The following is a 20882-nucleotide window of genomic DNA, read 5'->3' on the forward strand; positions in this document are numbered from 1 at the left end:
TAGGTGAACAATATTATTGAACAACCCAATAGGGTATTTTTCGTCTCTTAGCAAAAATGCGCTACATGTTACTAATAACACAAAGTACCCAAGTATTGAGAGAATGTCCATACGAAAAGAGTAATCAAATTTCTTTTACCGAGCTCGAATTAAAAACTGGGGTTCGGTTCTGGTTCCTTCATGAAATAAAAAACCGCACCGGTTTTGGTTCTGCTCCTTTTACAGCCCTGGTTTAGGAAATCACCTGTTGTATCAATATTGGCGGCATATTTTGCAATTTATTGGCTGAGAAACGGGTATCTGCTAGTCGACGCATTTCTACAAAAGGCACTAGTTCTTTTTTTATACACTGCCGAATTTCACCGATTGGTATACAATTTAATCTGTGAGCCTAAATTGTTCTAGTGTAAATCAGTTTAAGATTTGAGCGTACCAACTGCGTTGGCACCAACCATGCAGGATTTCAATTTAACAATAAAAAAGCCAATTATCCGCTGCAGCCCGGGCGAAAATATTTATATAAAGCAAATGGAACAGTCACGCACTCTCCGCCAAGAGGCTGAGGTGTGGAGGTGATCACGTCCAGTGGACGGAACATTTCAATTTACCCATTGTGCTAGTCACCTCGTGTGCAACCTGAGGCCTGCCAACAATCGCGAACAATCAATGGGAAAGCGTTCATTTTAGGACATTTTGCGGTAATTGAAAGCGACTTGTCATCCAAATGGTTTTTAATTATTTTTTTAAATTTATAACTCCCGTGAACGCCGTTCCAGGTCAGCACGGGTATAGAAGCTTTACTCCCAGCAAATAAATTGCAAATTATTACGGATTTTGGTTGCGATGTGGCATTTAAATATATTTTCATTTTAATTCCATTGCACGTCGCTCATCGAAGCAGCCTCTGTGGAACCACTGGCTCTTCAAACAAACCGACATTTTGACGCAAATTATCCGCTGTGGGCCCAAGGGCTATGGACCATTGTCTTTGGGCTTACTGTTTGATTAATGAAATTTATTTCCATCCTTTTTTTAAATTCAATGACACCGCACGTGAGTACTCAGACCTTAAACTATAGTTCTATTAAAATACGAATATAGAAGCAGCATGAACCTTGACAAAACTTCCCTTACAGGTATCAAATTCACACGTTAAGTTTATAAAAGGATTCATACCTATTCTCAGTTTTAGGGCAGCAAACAAAAGGAATTCGCAACGAAAGTTTTCAAAAATACACTATAGGCCCACTAATAGAAATATACCCATAAATGGTGAAACCTTTCGTTTATTTCGCATACATTTGAAAACATTTTACTAGACTGGTGGTATTGTGGTTTCCAGCTCGGAAATGCCAATGTGTGACTATATTTTGGATGAGTCGACCAAATACACCTCTCAAACGCACAAGCAAAATAATTTCAGGCCCGGATCGCCGACGCAGTGGGACTGCCCTAGGTAATGGTTGACCCGACTAATGGGACTGGTCAACAGAAGAACGTCAGAGAGCCGAACGGTGGCCTCGAAAACTCCACTCCCCGGAGTCGTCCGCACCCGCAGCCTCAACTCGTAGACGAAGGACTCGTCGCCGAGGTCCAAGAAGTAGGCCAGTAGAACCATTTCGAGCTTCAGCTGGCGGCACTGTCCGAAGGGCTTGATTAGCTGGTTGATGGACTCCACCAAAAAGCGACTGCTTCGAAGGACTAGTCCGTCGTCCGTGGGAATTTCGGTGAGTTCGCGGCAAAAGCAGAAGAGGGGAGGAATGTGAGCCAACTCGCAGGTCCTGTGGTCAGGAACCGGGAGAAAGAGGCTGATGCCCCTGGGCAACTTATGTGCGGGTTGCGACTGGAGCCTCTTCATGCCGACCTCTATGTTGGCGTTCTTCAGTTGACCGAGAACTAAAACATCCGCCAGGGTCTCGCGCAGATCGTACGGAGTGATCAGGCTATGTGCGTTGCCTTCAAGATTCCCCACTGCCAGGGGGTATTTGCGCTTTAGCCATTCCGGGTATATTGCCACCATTAAGGGCTGTGATTCTTCCTTCATGCCCTGAAGGCTCATGCGGTATTCTCCAGCTCGCAGGCCGTGGTCGGACATCAGAAACAGCAGGGTGTTGTTTAGAATATCCGCGTCCACCAATTTCTTCAAAAGCATCATATAGGAGAGATCCAGGTGCGAAGCGTATTCGTAGTACTCTTCGACACCCTGCGACTGCCAGAAAAAAGAAAAAAAGAGCATTCCTTGCATATAGGGTACCAGCTGGAGGATGAAGTGCCTGAGAACCTCTTGGAATTTGCGTCCTGCCGTGCAGTGGATCCTCTCCTTCAGGTCAATGCTATAACGCGTGTGATTATCCATCTCGACAAGTACAGGAGTCAAATCAAAATCGACTTTATTTTTGGGCAGCTCTTCGTCCCCGTTCCTTCCGGAGAGGATCCCTTTGGCGTTATCCTCGCCATAGGCAGTGCTGTAGCCTTGCATCTTGAAGCCTTCCCACAAAGAGAATTTCTCGTCGGATAAAAAGTCTGATACCGCTACTCGCCGGCTTTTGCCACCCAGAAACGGCACCAAATTGGCATTTGCATCCAAGCCCACTCGACTATAGCCTAAGAACATCGTGTGCGGGTGATTTTCTAAAAAGGACTGTACAAGGGGAAAATATCGCACAAAATGCATGTGCGATACTGAGTCAATGCCCAACACCATCACTGACAATTTTTCAGGACTCTCTGTCGGCTTCAGTTTGCGATCAGGCGGAGGCAAAAAATAATGCACGTCGTGGTATTTGGTTTCATTGAACTTGTCCGAGCACCTAATTCGAACTATTTGCTCTCCTGTGCCGATCTTAATTTTTCTGTTCGCGCCACTTTTCAGATCAAATCGTCCATCCGTTGTGTACCGCCCTGAGTGGATGCGGGTGTATCTAGATTTCAGCCAATACCTACAATTCAAGTCCTCCGAAATCTTGTTGGCCTCCAGAAAATTGCTACCGTCCTGAGTTACCGCAGTTAGTAGTTGAGGCATGCGACACCGCAACTTGTTAATCGGCTCAATCGCACAGCAAAACGCCGCCGGATTCCTTGGGCCACTTACATGACACACGGATGTGTTGACAAAGACAATTTCCTCGGGTGCAGCCACTAGATCCTTCCTCTCAAACCACTCAGATAGGGGCAGGAGCCCAAGGTAAAGCGTGCAAAATAATCCAATCAGGATCATGGACACTTTTATTCGCAACATCAACCGTGCCATTTCTTCGGGTTTGTTACGATCCGGATAGGGACGTTTGATTGATAAATATCGATTGACAAAAAGACGTTAGTTTTCAGGCCTGCTGTAGCCGTCACTTTCCGGACAGGAAACCGCGTGTAAACTATTAAAAAAATAATTAAATTAGCTTAGTAGTTTAGTATTAGTGTGGTAAATAATTAAAATCCTCAGAGCACTTAATTAACAATGTCGAACTCGCACCAAAGAGGAAATGTTTTAAAAATTCCCTACATGAGCTCTGCAGGAGAAACTAATTAAACTGGCTAAAAATGATTAGAAAACATGGAATTGAATAAATACACAAAGAATAAAAACTCAAATTGCAGGCAATCGCTGATCCCGCATATCGATAGTGCTTGAAATGAAAAGGGGGAAATAAAATAAAGCCACTAATAAATAAGAAAAACCAAATACAATTTCAAAATAATTTTTGCCATTGTTTTAAATAAATAATGTGCACAACTGTACTGCCGAACATTTTTGGCTCGGCTTAGCCATGCAAATTATAAAATCTAATCACCTGTGCTTAAAATGTAATGAACGCAATAATTTTAGCGGATTTGTTTTCACATATCATTGGTAGTGGGGTGAAACTTGGAGGGAAAAGGTGTTCGGGTCGTTTGCCGTAATTGGCGACAGGCGCTTAATGCGCCGCGGGATGTAAAAAACACCAACAAAAGGCATAAAAACTAAACAACATTTTCAAAAAACAAATAAAAAGGATTTGTATCTATCGACGTCCGAAACAAAACAACAGAGATTATGGAAAGCATAACAAAAGAGTTTAATTTCTCATTTTTATTTATCATCGTATGCAAATAGGCAGTTTACAAATACCAGCAACCAAATATTTGAATAGTTTGAATAAAAATCGAGCAATTTATTTAACAAATTATCCATTTTAGCGCTGTTCGCTTTGTTTTGTCAAATGAGGTTAATTTGTGTTTAACCTGACTTGTGCTGGTCTCTGCCTCTTTCTGCGGTCAAGTGTGGGCAAACGCAGTTTGCTGGCTTTCCGACCCGTTAACAGTGTGGGCAAATGCAGTTAGAAGCGTCAACGTGGCGGAATTAAACAAATTGCTGGTCATATATGTACGTCTTTCTCGAAATAACAGCCAGAAAACGCCTGTTTCCCAGATTGTGAGCGTCACCTACCGTCGGTTACAATTATTGCTCACGACTCTCTGACGTCATTGACCGTGGTGCCAATTGAAATCTCAATTTATCGAAAACTTCTAAACCACGGATAATTCAGACAATTATGGTGTTTCTCTTGTTGGGGCTAAAGCACCATTTTTAACTGAAAATAAAAACCGATATTACACCGATATACTTATAATACATAATACATACATATAATACATAAATTGTCGCAAATGCGTAACTAATACAATAAAAAATGTACCAGCATCAATCAAATTACCAAAAAAAGTGTTTAAAAGTGTTTAAACTGTGCCTCGAATTTGATTGTCAGAAGTAACGCACGGTCTACTTATTTCTGCTTACTAGAAAGTAAGTATTCAAATAATTATTTGTTGTTCTTTTATATTTGTTACCTTACCTCATATTCCATTTTAAGTAATTCCGTTAATACTTTAAACATTTAAAATATAATTCATATAAACCCAATAAAATATTGTATGCTTAGAGTTAACCACTTCAACTTTGATCAAAATTGTCGCTCATTTCAGTGGCATATATATTACATAACTACCTGGGCTTATTTGAGCATTCCAATTCACATATATGTAAATACATAAGTCCAATACAGGATAATTGCAGTGGACATGCCAAAAAGCACACCACGGATTGTTTTGTGAAAAAGGGCGACGGGCTGGACTGGACTGGTTGGTGATGGTGATGGTGATGGTGCGTTGACGTTGTCATCAAAATAAAAATTAATTATGCATTCTATGCGCTGCATTTGAATTGCTTTTGTTGTTTATTACTGTCATTCCCATTTTGAGTGCGTTTGTTGCGGCGGCGTCGTAGTTGTTGTTGCTTTGTATCAGGCTTTGTTGGTCTGTTTGTTGTGCGGGATTAATGTGGCATTAAAGCACCGCGCATACTTTTTAGCATTTGGATCCGATAACTGCGGGGCAAATAAATTACAAATATAATAATTAAGCAGCATTATTTTTGACAAAACAAATGCACACACAGTGCCACGTCGCGTACCACCTCAAAAATGGTGGCAAATCGGGACTGACGACTATCGTGTAGGGCCGTAGTTCCACCCCTTGGCGGTAGAGGGCGACGGCGCTAGTTTAGGCGTGCTGCGCGTTGTTATACTAAAATGCATTTGTGCATAGGAATTAATTACGCATAATGACAATTTGATAAAATTGAAAAATTACATTTTATTTAAATTGATTTATTGTAATTAAAAATTCTATAATGGCTCCCAGAGTCCGAGTTCGCGGTCCATCCCAGAAATGCGTTTGTGAACAATGCAAATTTAATTTATCGGCATTGAACATTGTTGTTGGATGAGTGTGTAACATTTACTGGTATTTACTTTACGTGTATTCAAAGTGTATTACGTGTAGCACAAGTGCACTGAAAAGTTCTTGAACAAGAAAATAGTTCTTACGTTGCTAATCTTATTTATATACGCGTATGTATGTATATACACACATACGCACAAAAATATATATATATCGTGGTAAGTAAAGGGAAAACCAGAGCTCATTAAAAATCTTAAGCTAATTCAATAAATAATTCCCTGGGTTCCAACCCGGGATTGTCCTCTTGCATGGAAATTTTTATACCCCTTAGTCGTGGAGCAAAGGGTATAATGATTCGTTGAAGAGTAGGTTACAGGTAGAAGGAAGCGTTTCCGACCTAATAAAGTATACATATTCTTGATCAGGATCAATAGCCGAGTCGATCTGGTATGAACGTCGAGATCTGAGGAAATATAAAGGTTAAGACATGCAGATTGCAGACATATAGACATATAGGCGCAAGTTTCCTGATCCTGCCACGCCCACCCTAACGCCAACAAACCACTTAAAACTGTCACGCCCACACTTTTGAAAAATGTGTTCAAATTGTATTTTATTCTTTGTCTATCCAAGTTCCATTTAGTTCCAAGTTCCACAAGCCACACAAAACTCCCAAGCACACACTTTTACAAATTTTTCAAATTATTTTTCATTCTATTATCTTTGTGCCAAATTCTATCGATATGCCCACTCGCTGAGTAACGGGTATCTTATAGTCAAGAAACCCGACAATAGCGTTATCTATTTTCCTAATTTAAAGTCGAAAATTGCCTAACCACTAGCAAACGCATAATCTTATTAATGTATATTCGATTTGAAAACTTTAAAGGCAGATATCAGCTATGATAATATTGCCATTTTTCTTAGACTTGCATTAGGGTATTAAAATAAATTAGTTTTTGACGAAATCAACTAAAAACCAATCGTTGTCTCAAGAGGTTTGGTAGTAACAGAACTTCAAACAAATCCTTGAAAAAACTGGTGTTAGAATTTAATAAAAGTAGAACACATAAGATAGTTTTTCTTTAAACCATTGTGATAAGCAGACTTTTTCATTTGTGCCTTTAGACTTATTTTCGCCTTGGTTTCCCATCTTTAGTTGATCACAAATTAACTTCTCGTCCTTATTATCCTCGACATAGACGATGGCCGTCTCTGTGGTTTTATTGTCAGTGGGATTGCCATTACACTCTGAGCACTGCTCCCGAAATTCAGTGACGGAATTTTCGGTAACGTGGTTCTCAGCCCTGACTTTGACGCGAATATCACCGCCATATCCAATTTTTTGGCCATCGTAGCTCAGCGCGATTTGGGAATCCTCCATGCTGAAGTACCTCAGGTACATGCGATTAGTTTTCGTCAAGCTTTGGGCAACAATGCCACCGATATCGTGAAAGAAGCGGTAGACCATGTAAGCCTTGTCCAACTGATAGTCGCTCACGGATATCCAAAAAGTGTTCCTGGGCTCTTCGTCATACTTCTTTGTATAATCCGGAATGGTATGATCTGAATTAATTCCAATAACTTGATGGAACGCCTTCCGCGACAGAGCATCGATGATGGGTTCTCCAAGACATGTTGGTAAGCAACGGTCTTCTGAGTGCCGTGAAAAATAGGCCCCTGCGTGCTCCGTATTTTCGCCTTTCCTGTTCATTTCTTTATTTTTAATTTCTTTATTCTATTTAATCTGACAATTTTTTTTTTAGTATTTTAGCATTTGAAGTCATGTTCAATTTTGACAAGAGATAAGGAGTGGCATTGCCTTGATAATGTGATTACCTACACAGAAGGAGAAAATAAATACAAAATGTTAACAGCTTTACGATGTAACAGGTAGAAAGAAGCGTTTCCAACTATAAAAAGCATACAAATTCATGATTAGGATCAAAAGCCGAGTCGATATGGCCATGTCCGTCTGTCCGTCCGTATGAAGGCCGAGATCTCAGGAACTATAGAAGCTAGAAAGTTGAGATAAGTTTCCAGAGATATAGAGGCAGTTAAATGCTGTTGCCACGCCCACGAAAAACTTTCACACTTTTTAAATAGTTTTAAAATTTTGTCATGTTTTTATTTTTTTTAAATTTCTACCGAAGAAGTGTTGAAACTTATCGTTCGCACTTTCACTAGCTGTGTAACGGATATCTGATAGTCAGGGAACTCGACTAAAGCATTCTATCTTGTTTTTTGTCAAATCGATTGAAATAGGCGATAAAAATATTAAAATACAAAGTGTGGGCATGGCAGTATTGAGCGGTTTTCGGGCGTCAGAAAAGGCGTTGCTAAAATGTTTTTGGCATTCCCATAAAAATGACTAATGATGACTAATAAAAAATATGCATACAAAAATTTAAAAAATTTTTTCAAAAGTTTGGGCGTGACAGTTTTGGGCAGTAGATTTGGCAAAAAGTAGATTTGGGTGGCAAAAAGATTTTGGGAAAATCGGTAGAAATTTACAAGACTAATAAAAAATATCAAAACATTTTTCAAAAGTGTAGGCGTGTCAGTTTTGGGCGGTTTGTAGGCGTTGGAGCTGGCAACGTTCTGAAATAACCTGAATAAGAATATATATACTTTATATGGTCGGTACAGAGTTTTACATATAACTTGTAAATTAATAATTTTTAAATACCCTCTTACATATGAACATATCTTTTTTAAAAATGATTAAAAGACAAAAAAAATTAAAAACAAGAGAGGACGCTATAGTCGACTTTCTGGTCTATCAGATAAACATTACTCACCTGGCATACCCTTTCACTCTACGAGTGAGGGGTATCAATTTTGGCCGCTTTTTGTGGCTTGGGGGTCTACTGAAACAAACTTGCGCTGCGATACGCCTCTTCAATCTCCATTCTTGGTATCCAGTTTCGATCTTTAATAGTTCCCGAGATCTCTGCGCCCGAACGAACAGAGGATAGACGGCTTGTAATCCTGACCTAGAATATATTCACTTTATCGGGTAGGAAACGCTTTCTTCTACCTGTTACCTACTTTTCAACGAATCTCCTCAGAACGAAGATGAATTTACACATAACCAATTCAGATGGGCAAGCCCATCCAGAATTTTATTTATAAAATGTGTTTTTCGATTTCTGAGGAAATATATGATTTAGTTTGCCCCTTGACCCCACCATCCGAGTCACAAAAGCCGAACAACATCAAACGGTCGGCGGACCCCGAACAGACGGCTTTGCTTTATTTACGCATAATTTCGTGCAATTTATGGGCTAGGTACTCCTCCATACACATAAATATCTCAGCTCCAGAGCGCAGGGGGATCCGAATCAAGGCGAGTTCAAAGCGTTTTGCAGGCCAAGAGTCCATAAAATATTAAAAATTAGCTGATACAAATACATATAAGTTATACTTGTAGGCGCCAATTGCTGTGTGGTGCGTGGAGTGCTTGAGATTGTGATTGCGTGATTGCGGCTTCGGCAGCAGTGGTTGCCACCCACAATGAGCAACAGAAAGGCCGACACGGAAGTGTCTTTCACCTAGGCCCATTGTGGGCCATTAGCCGGATCGGAGATTAAAGGCGGCTGCTTCCGAGGCCAGGTCAAAGGAACTTCAAACGGCGGAACGGTGCCATTGCTGATTGGTTCCCATCATAATTCTAGCAATCGAACGAGTTCCTAATTTGTTTGTTTGTTTGCCTGTAGTGGCGGCGGCATCCCTTTGAACCGGCGGAGTCTACCGAGCTCAGGTGCGATCTTATGAATCTGCGTGCCCATAGTACGCAGTACTGTACTGCCCTTCCCGCTCTTATAATCCTCGATGCCTGCGAGGGCATTCCCAAGGTGTTAATCATCCGCGAACCGCGAAGTGCAATCTCGGAAACGCTCCAGATCAAAGGCTTATCTCAATCTTGACCCCATAAAATGCAATGAGCTATTCCCTAATGAACTGTGATCTACCTGTTGGCCTAATGATAAAATATTTTGGAACGAAGCGTGCCGTTTGCACTTTCCTTATCAGGGGTCTGTTTGGTGTTGTGAAATCAAAGTGAAAACAAACAGGATATAAACAGGATACGAGAAAAATGTTAAAATTTATACAAGTTTTAAAATAACCATACCCCAGAATTGTGGGTTATCTGTTTGTAAAGCTTCTTATTTTTCCTTCTTCTCTCTAATACAGACAACCCCAACTAATATTTAGATCTACCTAAATCGTAGTCTCGTATATACATTGTAACTAATAGTACAGTCTATAATTAAAAATACTTGGACCAAGAAGTATAGAATTCTTTTTATATAGTAAGCATATAAAACTATATTCTCTTTTTCTCGTAGAGTAAAATGATATACTAGATTCGTTGAAAAGTATGTAACAGGCAGAAGGAAGCGTTTCCGACCTTTTATATGGTATATTATATAATACTCAACAGCCGAGTCGAACTGGCCATGTCTTTATGTCCGTATGAACGCATCGATCTCACGAACTACAAAAGCTAGAATGTTGAGATTCAGCATGCAGATCCCAGAAACATAGACGCAGCGCAAGGTTGTTGACCCTTGATTCCATATTATTATTTGTCTTTCCTATTTCTATTGATATGGTACAAAAAATGTTGGCCACGCCTACTAGCCGCCTATTACCCACGCTCTTGAACGTTTTGATCATTTCTTTTATTTGTTTTGCCACTAGCTGAGTAACGGGTATTTAATAGTCGTGGAACTCGAAAATACCATTCTCTCTTGGATGGAAATAATATATTTTAATTTATCAATTCTTTTCCATTTACATAAAACTAAAACTGTCAAAAATAGGATTGAGTTAATGGACAATTTTTAAAGTCCACTTAGTTTAAAGTCGAGTTGGAATATATCACATTAATAATAACAAATAATAATAACCGCTTTGCAAATATATTTTAAAGTTTATTTTTGCTAGTTCTAAAGATAATAACTGGACGGTTACTGTTTCTGGACGACACCATTAGTAATACCTATAGAAATGTTACATATTCGTCACTTCTTTTTCCTTTCTCTTTTCTTGCAAGCTTTATTAGTATCTATTAGAGTGGGATGTATCATGTAATTGAATTTCAGAAATCTGTTACTCAGCTAGTGTCAATACGTGGAAGAAGTTGCAAGTCTTTTTCGGCATATCGATAGGAACAAGAAAGACAAATACTAAAATGAAATTAAAATCAAACATTTTTCAAAGTGTGGGCGTGAACTTTACCCAAGTCTCTCATTGCCGTGCTTGCGCCTATGAAGTCTTATCTGCGGATCAAGTGCTTCCCCGTGCATCAAATTGGACAAGTTTTGTCTTTAACCAGCTGATCGTCCCCGACTCCAATTGTAATACATATCATAACCATCTGTACACGTGAATACGATTTCGGATTCCCCTGGCCCACAGATTTTCGTTGAACTGCGTTGCTTTGCAATCCCTACCGACACAAGCTACTGGGGTTTGATTATTGTGACTTGTGCGGGACGGGGTGCTGCGGAAGTCGTGCGTCGACGCCTCTACCGATACCGATGACGTCGTCGAAGAAGTGCCGGTAAATTCAGCACATGCAGCGCTGTTTGCAGGCGTGTGGTTTGTTTGCGTTTGTGTCTCTCCCAGTGAACGCTCTCTCGTGCTCGTGCAGCGCTGCTTCCAATCAGAAGGAGAGAGAGAGAGAGAGCAAAAGAGCGAAATCCACATTAGATATTTCTCTTTATTTCCCCTTTTGCAGAGACAGCTGCGGTTTCATTTCAGCCGTTCCTATCGCCCCGCTTTTCCCCTTAAACAGCAACATCGTTTGCGTGGCTCTCCCTCGTTCGCTCTTTTGATCTGTCTTGTCTTTCCCTTCTGTCAGGCAGCGGCGCACAACGCGGTCTCGCTCTCGCACCCAATAGAATTGGGCTAGATTAAGTTTTGCTTCTTTTTCCACCATTATTTGTTTGACTTTTTGCGCTTTCTTTGTTCTTGCCTTCGTGAAATGAGTGTGCGAGGGTTAATTGTTGTTGGTGCCAAAGTGAAGTGCAATGGAAAACGGGGAGGTGTATTGTCATTTAGAGTCCAGCTTAATTTTTGCAATCTTCAAGTTGACGGTTATTTCACAGTTCTCCCTTCTGCCTTCGTTGACCTTATGCTCTTATTCGTCCATTCGGCACTTACGCATGCATACATGTGCATGTGCATGTGCAATAGTTCATTTCAAGGTGAGAATAAAAAAGGAAATTGGGTGGATCAAGTAGTCCCAGAAAGTAAATCTATATCAGTAATAATATTTTATTTATACATTTTTATCAATATAAAAAGTGCTGTAAAATATATATTTTGGTGATTGAAAATTATAAGCAATTGAAAGCAATTGATGCTTAAGGAATAATGAGTTTGCCTTATTTTGGATTCCTAATTTCACAAAATGGGCACGACAAAGATCGAAATTGTGCAACTATGCAATTATAAAAATGAATCTGAAAAGGCAAGAAGCTAAAATATAGTTAAGGATTTATTTAAATCCATATGTTCAATAAAATATTTACCTTTAAAATGTAAACAATGTAAGCGCAAAACCAAATTAATAAACATTTAACGTTTCTTTACATAACCTTTAGTAACAAATATTATAGTTGGTAACAGAAGATTCTAATCGCGATCTCTCTACTCTTCTGTCTTTCAAATTTATGCAAGTTCCCAAAACCCTCGGGATTCCGATTCCATGCTGGTTTTGCTGGACAAGAGAAGGCATTCCTTACTCCGGAACGAGGTACTCTGCTAGGTGGACCAATTCCTGCCAATTTAGGAGCTGGGAAATATCCGATTGATTTTCAGGGTGACGAAGCGCGCTGAGACGTCTTTTACAAATTTCACATGACAGTTCTATTTGAATTGGGGAAAATATATTTTGAACTAAGCCCGTAATTGCAAAAATGCTCAGCCTGAGGAATGGAATCTTCGCGGGCAATCTTCTCGGCAGCGGCTCTTGCCTTCAGCGATTAGCTCCCTGCTCTTGTCGCTCTTCGCGAAAGCCTCCGGCGGGAAACTCCGCGAAGAACCCATTCAAGCAACTGAACGATGACTCGGAGGAGCAGAAACGCATGTCGGTCCTGATGGAGCTGGGGTGTCAATGTCCTCAGAAGTCGCACAGGGAGCGTTGGTTCTCCACCAACCAGCGCATTATTCTGTCGCTGGCCACGGCCCTTAATCGTCCGCCGGATTTGGTGTCCGACTTTTTGCACACACTGACCCTCCAGAACTTTGCAGCGATCCTTTATCCCGCCGAGACCGTGGGTCCCTCTTGTAGAGTTCCATATGTGAACTGCAGTGCCTGTGAGGATTTTATGAGAATTTTCGATACTCATGGGAACGTTAGGAGCCGCTTCAGCGAAGACTCCCTGCAGCTACTAATGCGCGCCGTGCAAACTGTTTTGAAGCAATCTGCACCCAGGGAGCTCAGTCCAATGGACGCAGGCTTCAGCAGCCCACGTGGGTCAATTAAAAGGGATTCCAGAGCGCGTAGAGCTGGCATCGATCGCGACTCCGTCGCTTTTCAAAACGGCAGGAGGCGATTGAGGAACTCGGAAGCGAAGGCCTCAGAGAAGAGAAGCCATCTTAACACCGGCCTGGAACGTCGCTCGACCGAAGATCCTGGATACGTTTTCGGGGCAAGTCTGGAATCCGCTGGCCTAGATGCCATGTACACGCCCGGAAATTGGGCGCTTGAGGATTCATTACCCTTAGAACGCACCAGGCGGCTCGCCAAAATGCTTTTCCAGGTAAATGATAAGACTTATCTGACGCGCGATACCGAGAAACTAATAACTGCCATCAAAGAGCTCAAATTGGATGGCACGGTCACCAATCCAAAACAGGCCCCAAGTCGTACCAGCATCGCCACCGAAATTGCCGATTCGTACTATGAAAGGGTGAAGGCTTCTGCATCGAAAGCCGTGCTCAAGAGCCGCTCGGCTCGCGGCTCGAGGAAGCGAAAGAAAGCAAGTGATGGTGAGGCAGTTCCTAGGCGGACCACGAAGCGAATGTACTATGGCGATCCGCTCCCGGTGCTCTTGCACGAACCGTTTAATCGGGAAAAGCCATGGACCTGGCTGCGCCGCCATCCCCAACAGATGCGCATGGATGGAAAGGGTCAGGTGACACAGGGAACTATCCGTCGCTACCGGCGCGACACCATAGAGCAGCTGATGCAGTCTGCCAAGGAGCGGTCATCGGTGATCACTGTGATTACCATGGGTGACGATAGCGCAGCTGCAAAGGCGCAGCCCATGTTTGGTCAGAAGGCATCCAGGAACTAGTCAGTGGCCCAGTGGCCCAGTGGCCATCCCCGACCGTGGATTCTTCAAATTGCTTGCTAACGAAAATAGTAGAACAAATTATGTGTGGATGTCAGCGGTCCATAAACTCTCATAGTCTATAAGTAATTAAATAATACAGATTTATAAAACTGCAATACTAAATAAGCATAAAACACATTTTTTCATTGCAACTTGGAAATGTCCATCAAGAATATCGAAATGATAATGATAATGGAGCATAGGTAATGAAATACGAACTAGGTGATGTTTAGATCGCAGTTCATCTTCAGTTAAGATCCCAAGTCTGACGTTAAAGCTTACCCATGCGATCGGTACGACCTTTACGATGGCGAACTTGAAAAGTTGTCGATAGTTTCTCTAGTTCATTTAATGCGCCATCAAATGGCACTGGAAATCTGCCTAAAGCTAATGCCACCGCAACTGTGCTGTTAAATCATTTTGATAATGTCACCCGAGGGGCAGAGGCCCCAAATAAAGAAGTCTCCTGCCTTTCGGGAGCTACGAGTATTATTTTTAGACCGCCCAGCCGTAGCGCTTCGTGGTATATTTTCGTGATTTGAGTTTTATGACGTGTAGTAATTTGTTGGCTCGTTAAGTTTCTTTAAAGGGCGGGGGCAGGGGAGAGAAGATTTGACGCGGAGCAAGCCGTTCGCTGCGTATCCAAATGATCTTGCATTGCGCCTGGCTCTCTGGCCAATAAAATTCCAAATTTTTACGACCAGCAAAGGGAAATCCAACCGAAATGCTTTTATTGCACCAGAAACACTCAATAAAAGCGAATTATTAGTGTTGGATTGCTGCTCTTTGTTTTTGTGTGCTGGCGCGCCTTCCCAATCTATTCCATATTTTTGGCTCGCTTTTTAAGCTTTTGTTGCTTCTTCGTTCCTTTTTTGGTTGAGGTGTAAATGCATTTTTATTACACTTTTAAAGCCGATAGCCGTTTTTAGTTGGGCTTTCTGTTCCCTCGTATTTGTCTGCATACTTACATACTCGTGCACATCTACTTGTGTGGTCCGTGTGGAGTCCTAAACTTGTGTTAAATGGTGGCGATCTGCTGTTTGTTTGCAGTTCTATTTACAATGGCACTTTTGTTGGGAGAATTAGTGCCTAGTTGGATTGTAATCACCAAAAAGTGGGGCCATCAAAAACATGCTTGAATGTTTGAAGAATAAATGTAGCAAATAAACTCTTGGGATGCTTTATTCAAATCAACTGGATACCCTATACGTACACACATACTGCTAAATACTTGGCGAGCTGCACCTATAAGTAACAAGTCTTTATTTGGGCGAAAACAAGGCCATGCTCGTACAATAAGCCATACTCCACTCCGCGGCCCAGAATGCGAACGAGTGTGTCGCCTGTCAGCCAGTGACATCATAATAGTATCATTGCCATCAACCGATTGCAGCGAGAAGCTGGCTCCACTCAAAAACTGTAGAAAAGGACGTCGAAAACAAGCCGAAAAGAGCGCCATAAATCAAAATGCGCCGCATGACGAGCGAGCAAGAAAAACAATTAGAAATAAGCGCAAAAACTAAACGGCCCCCACAGGCGGAGGATGGGGATGTGGGGCTGGATGTGCGCTATGAGCTCCATATGAGCCATATGCCGGGCATAAATAAACAATGCAGGACCAAACAAGGACAGCACCGACAACGACAACGACAACGACAACGACAACATTTCATCAACGCAAACGAGCGAAACGTTTATCAACTGCTCAAATGGCCATTAAACGTGTGTGTGTCCCGACATCAACGCCCCAAAACCGTAGGGCTGAGTGGGGGGAGCGGAGTAGCAGGACTATCTGCCAGGACATTCATCAAACGATAAATTGAGTGAATGACTTCATGATGGCGATGCAAAAGGGGCGCACTTCCTCACTTCCGGCCTCACGCACACCCCCAGCCCGGACAATTGGCCAGGACATGCTGCAGTTGCTGGCCCGGAGGCGGTGCGCTTGCCACGCCCCCTCGCACCATGGCGAAGGCCAGATGGGGCCCGGAGAAACTCCATTTTGAGCGACTGTCTGCTGTCTGCCGTCTGCCGTCTGCCTTAAATTGCCATCACATCCTGTTCGCTGGCCGGAGGACGACGGCTTGCCAATTGTTTCTCTGATTGGTATTCATCCAAGTACTATCCAGTAGCCGTCAGGACCTGTTATCCTTTCGGCTCCCGTTTTTGGACGTTTGGACGTTCTTGCTGCACTCTCGTCTTCGTCCTTGGGTCACATCCATCACTCGGCGCCTGACGTGACGTTAGTGTTTTAATGGACTCCACTTGTCTGCCTTGATCGCAGGACTCTGAAGTCCTCTGAAGTCCGCACTCCGCAGTCCAGTCACTCTCCCACATCCTTTGGCTGCATTGTTTGTCTACGTGTTGGCATTCGAGTCAGTCATTCGGTGTGAGGGTTTTTTATTGCAGTCCAGCTCGGATTCATTTGCATCTTTATTTGAGTCCGTTGCTTGCCTAGCATTCGTCTTTGAAGTTGATTTGATACACTTCGGAAATATTTTCTAGTATACTCGTACAAGTGCGAAGGCGTTCCTAAAAACTACGATAAATTAAATAAAAATTCAGAGACTCCCAGAATAGATCACAATAATAATACCGATCGACCCAGCTATATATGAAATAGATGCATATATTTTAGAGCGTAGAAATAGGTGACAAAAGTCCTGTAAATACTCTTCTAGTCAAATATTTCCTAATTAAAATTTTGGACTACAAAAAAACCATCTGTCAGGCGATATGAAATAAATAGATTTTCGGTTTGAGCTCCTTACCGGACAGGTCCTTACCCCACCTTCCAAACTTTGTTATATAACTATTTATAATTTATAATTTATATATTAAAATATTAAATATTAAAAATATTTATTGTATTTATACTTTAATATTTTTGTAGTGAAATAGGTGAAATATTAAATGCACACGTGATTATCCAGTGCTTACAAATTATGAATGTACGAACTTGCAAACCGGGATGTAGATTAAAATTCATTAATTCAAATTAATTATTTAAAATCACTAAGTAAAAATTAAAAACATTCAGAGCACTGATCTAATGCTTAGCTGGAGTGACTGTTCAAACAGATATCCCTCGTAAACACCTAATGACGAAATTCCTTGATAGAAACTAAATGAAATTTTGCAGTAAGGTACATATCCTAGTTTTTGCATCCACAGTTAGTCTACAAACTTAAAGATTCCAAATTTAATGATACGACAGTGGGACCATTCTGCGACTTAACTTTAAAATAATAAATCATAACGCAATGTACTTCGCTGCCGAAGCTGAGGATGACAAAGTGATTGATTCCGCTATAGAACTTGTTAAAATTCTCAAAGTTCCGTCCTCAAAATATAAAATGTTGTTCAGATAAAATTCTGTACGGGCTTGGTCCTTTTTAATAAATGTTTTTGTATTTATTTTCTTATTTTTATGTCTGATCCATTATTTTGTTGCTGACTGCTGGCTCAGCTATTTAATTTATTTAAGCCTTCAAATCATTTTACTTGTGAAAAAGCGAAAAAAATAATGTTTTTGTAATTATAGGTAGCCTAGTTTCACTGACAAGTGCTTAATTATCATTAAACTCCAATTTCACGATCTAAATGCCATACTTATCAAAAGTTTGTGAATTTCATGGACTTAGAGATTTTCAGACTAGAGCAGCGCTGTTTCTATATGATGTTAATGTATTAACACAAGAAAGTATTAATATCCATTAAAATATTTGCGAATCGAGGTACCATTAAGTAGTATTACTTCCAGCATTTGCTTTTTATACCCGTTACACGTAGAGTAAAAGGGTATACTGGATTCGTTGAAAAGTATGTAACAGGCAGAAGGAAATCTTTCCGACCACATAAAGTATATCTTTTTTTGCTTAGGAAGCATGCAGCTTCCAGAGAAATAGACGCAGCGGATGTTTTCTTCTAAATGTTGTCACTTCTACGCCCACAAAGTGCCAAAACTGTCACGCTCACAATTTTGAAAAATGTGATATTTTTTCGTTTTTGAATACATCTTGTAAATTTCTACAGATTTGCAAACTGTAACGCTCACTGTAACGCCCACAAACCGCACAAAACTCTCTTGCCCTCACTTTTATAAAAATTGTAATTTTATTATTTTTTCCCCAATTTCTACCGATATTCCAGACAATGCTGAAATTTCTCGTTCGCACTTCCACTAGCTGAGTAACGGGTATCTGATAGTCGGGGACCTCGACTATGGCATTCTCTTGTTTTAATTTGGGAATAGTATTAATGTCTTTACGCGTAAATGTAAATTCAATCTTTTCAATCTATTGTGGCTTTAATTGTTCTTCTTAGCATTTCTGTACAGGATAGTATCCTTTCCTAATTCGAGTTTATCCAAAATATTCCAATATGGCACTTATAATTTTTCTATAAACATACTAATGCACCAGGGTATGTCGTTCAATCCTCTTTGATTCTATCTTGTTTGGATTACGCTCCCAATTCTATGGACATTGCCGACAGAAGTTACCGTAGTAAGCGAGTGGACTAGGTGCTAGGAAGAAAACCCGATCGAGTGGCGGCTTGGAGCAGAACAAAAAGTCTTCCCAGCTTCATCAGCCGGAATCGCCTCTGAACGGCGCAGGAACGGAAGTACTGACAACAGTGTTGCACACTTAATGAGCTTACCAGCGATTGGAGGCGACTCCATCATCCAATATCGGCGACTTACGTCAGGCGACTTCCTGACATTAGCGAGACGAGGCGACGGGCTCCCAGCCGATTTTAATCGCTGCTAATATTAACTAATTGGCATACTTAGCCGCAGATAAGTGCGATGGGAGAGTGTGCGGCAGTGCGCCTGACAAGCTCTCCATCAAGATGCGACACGGCCTGAAATTATCTAATGAATTTTCTCATAATCCGAATCACAAGTGGCGATCGGGACGGGGCATCCGTTGCATCTGTTGGCATCGTCAGCCAAAAGAAAACTCTTGCTTGTGCTGTGTCGTTGGCTGTCATAATCCGATCATCAGGCAAATCCGTGGCCCAAGAGGCCCAAGGCCCAAGGCCCAGAGTATCGCAGAGTATCCCCAGAGGCAGGCGGTCCCGGAGAGAGGTTGGCACCCAAGATATGATCTGTGGGGTCGTCAGCACGATCTCCCCTCTTTTCCTCCATGCTGATCCGGTGATTCCGCGCGTTGATTTTCATTTCATTCTCGCTAATAATTCGCCTGACAGATATTCAGGCATAATTAGAGATTAATTGTTCTACTCATAATTGGTCTTGGCTTGATATTTTTGGACATTTGGCAGGAAGAAGACGAAAATTGCATCAACGTGGGGCTCTTGCCGTCACAAATACTAATGGATGGCAAAAGGGCTCAGAGTGACAGCGGCAGTTGTCCGTGCGGAATCGTTTTTGCATGTTTGCAAGTGGCAAGTGTTCTTTCTTGAAACACATTTATGAATATTGATTAATAGTGTCGTTTAGTCTGCAAAGAAAATCAATTTCACATGACAAAAGTAAAATTCTTTGCATTAAATTGAGCTTAACTTTAGTTAGTTTTATTTGCAAGCATTAATTGCATACTTTCAATTTCATGCAGGGACATTATCATATTGATTGTATTTGAACGTTTTCCTAAATTATTTAATTGCCTTACCAGCCTTAAAAAACAGGACATAACGCCATAGTCGACTTCCTCGACTATCAGATATTTCAAAATATTGTTGGCATGGCGATAGAAATTGTCAAGACCATTAATAAAACAAAACAAATCATAGCATTTTTTAAAGTTATGGGCGTTACGGTTTTAACCGGTTTGTGAAAATGTATCAAGACAAATAATTATACAACAAAATATACGCTAATTTTTTAAAAATGTGGGAATGGAAGTTTTAAGCGGTTTGTGGGCGTTACAATTTTTGAACGATAGAAATTTGCTTGACAAATGGTGAAACTGAAAAAAAAATTTCCAAAAGTGTTTTCGGCGGTATGTCGTTAAAATAGGGTTGTCAACGTTCTAAAAAAACTTTCACACCGCAGTCGTCACTAGAATCCGCATCTCATCTTTTATAGTCGCCGAGGAAATAATGGCTAATGAAGCTGGTGACCGGACAAAACCCGGACAAAAAAAACCTTAAAAAAGTGTTTAAAAAATCATCGACTTACATCTCATTTGTTTAAATCCAATGCTCCGTTCAAAGATATTCAAGATTTTGGTGATATTCTTTAATTAACATTTTTGAAGGTTTATTTGTCTGTCTGCAAAACAACACTTCATTTTAAAGTCCTCACACTTTTGATCCTCCTTTTTTGGGAAAATCGCTCTAATTTCCCCAATTTGCTACGCACGTAACTTTTGAACACCTGAGGCTATAGATTTGTGCTCTATGTATTACATTGTGTATGACCTTCTCTTCGTGTGCTTTTCTTGTTTCGGCTATTATTTTCCATAAAGTTGATGGCTGCCTCGTTTGTTTGACATTTCGCAGGACATGACCAATACGCAGGTCCCGCCAAGTGAAAGTAGTAGCATATTTTATTCCCCCTAATGACAGCGCGTAAAATGTCTCGAAGGAGCAAGGGCCGGTCAAACAGAAGCTAGAGCCATGACAAAATGGCCAGGCCAGGCAAAAGAAGGAGCACATAAAAAGTGAAATTTATGTTCTGGCTTTTCTTTGTTTTTACTCAAGTCGTTCATAGATTATACGGAATTATGACGAGCGCGTGTCTATCCATCGAGCAGGACAATGGACGAATGTCGCCATCAGTTGGGTGGACCCAAGACGACTTTCTTGTCCTGCTGAAATAGTTTTCATAAATTAAGTTTATTT

The 20882-nt window shown here is 41.1% G+C and overlaps 3 protein-coding genes across 3 annotated transcripts; 1 reads left to right on the forward strand and 2 right to left on the reverse strand.

The window, feature by feature from the left end:
• Nucleotides 1–1305: 1305 nt before the first annotated feature.
• Nucleotides 1306–3312, reverse strand: LOC6548360. The gene has a single exon (XM_001973927.3). The coding sequence runs from the start codon at nt 3248–3250 to the stop codon at nt 1397–1399; it is 1854 nt and encodes a 617-aa protein (XP_001973963.1). The 5' UTR covers nt 3251–3312; the 3' UTR covers nt 1306–1396.
• A 3454-nt stretch (nt 3313–6766) lies between these two features.
• LOC6548361 lies at nt 6767–7538 on the reverse strand. The gene has a single exon (XM_001973928.2). The coding sequence runs from the start codon at nt 7427–7429 to the stop codon at nt 6767–6769; it is 663 nt and encodes a 220-aa protein (XP_001973964.1). The 5' UTR covers nt 7430–7538.
• Nucleotides 7539–12428: 4890 nt separating this feature from the next.
• Nucleotides 12429–14122, forward strand: LOC6548362. Its single transcript, XM_001973929.2, has one exon. It carries the CDS (start codon nt 12648–12650, stop codon nt 14028–14030), a length of 1383 nt encoding a protein of 460 aa, XP_001973965.1. The 5' UTR covers nt 12429–12647; the 3' UTR covers nt 14031–14122.
• The last annotated feature ends 6760 nt before the right edge of the window (nt 14123–20882 follow it).

This window comes from Drosophila erecta, unplaced genomic scaffold (genome assembly GCF_003286155.1).
Source record: "Drosophila erecta strain 14021-0224.00,06,07 unplaced genomic scaffold, DereRS2 tig00000975-arrow-arrow-pilon, whole genome shotgun sequence".
NCBI lineage: Eukaryota > Metazoa > Arthropoda > Insecta > Diptera > Drosophilidae > Drosophila > Drosophila erecta.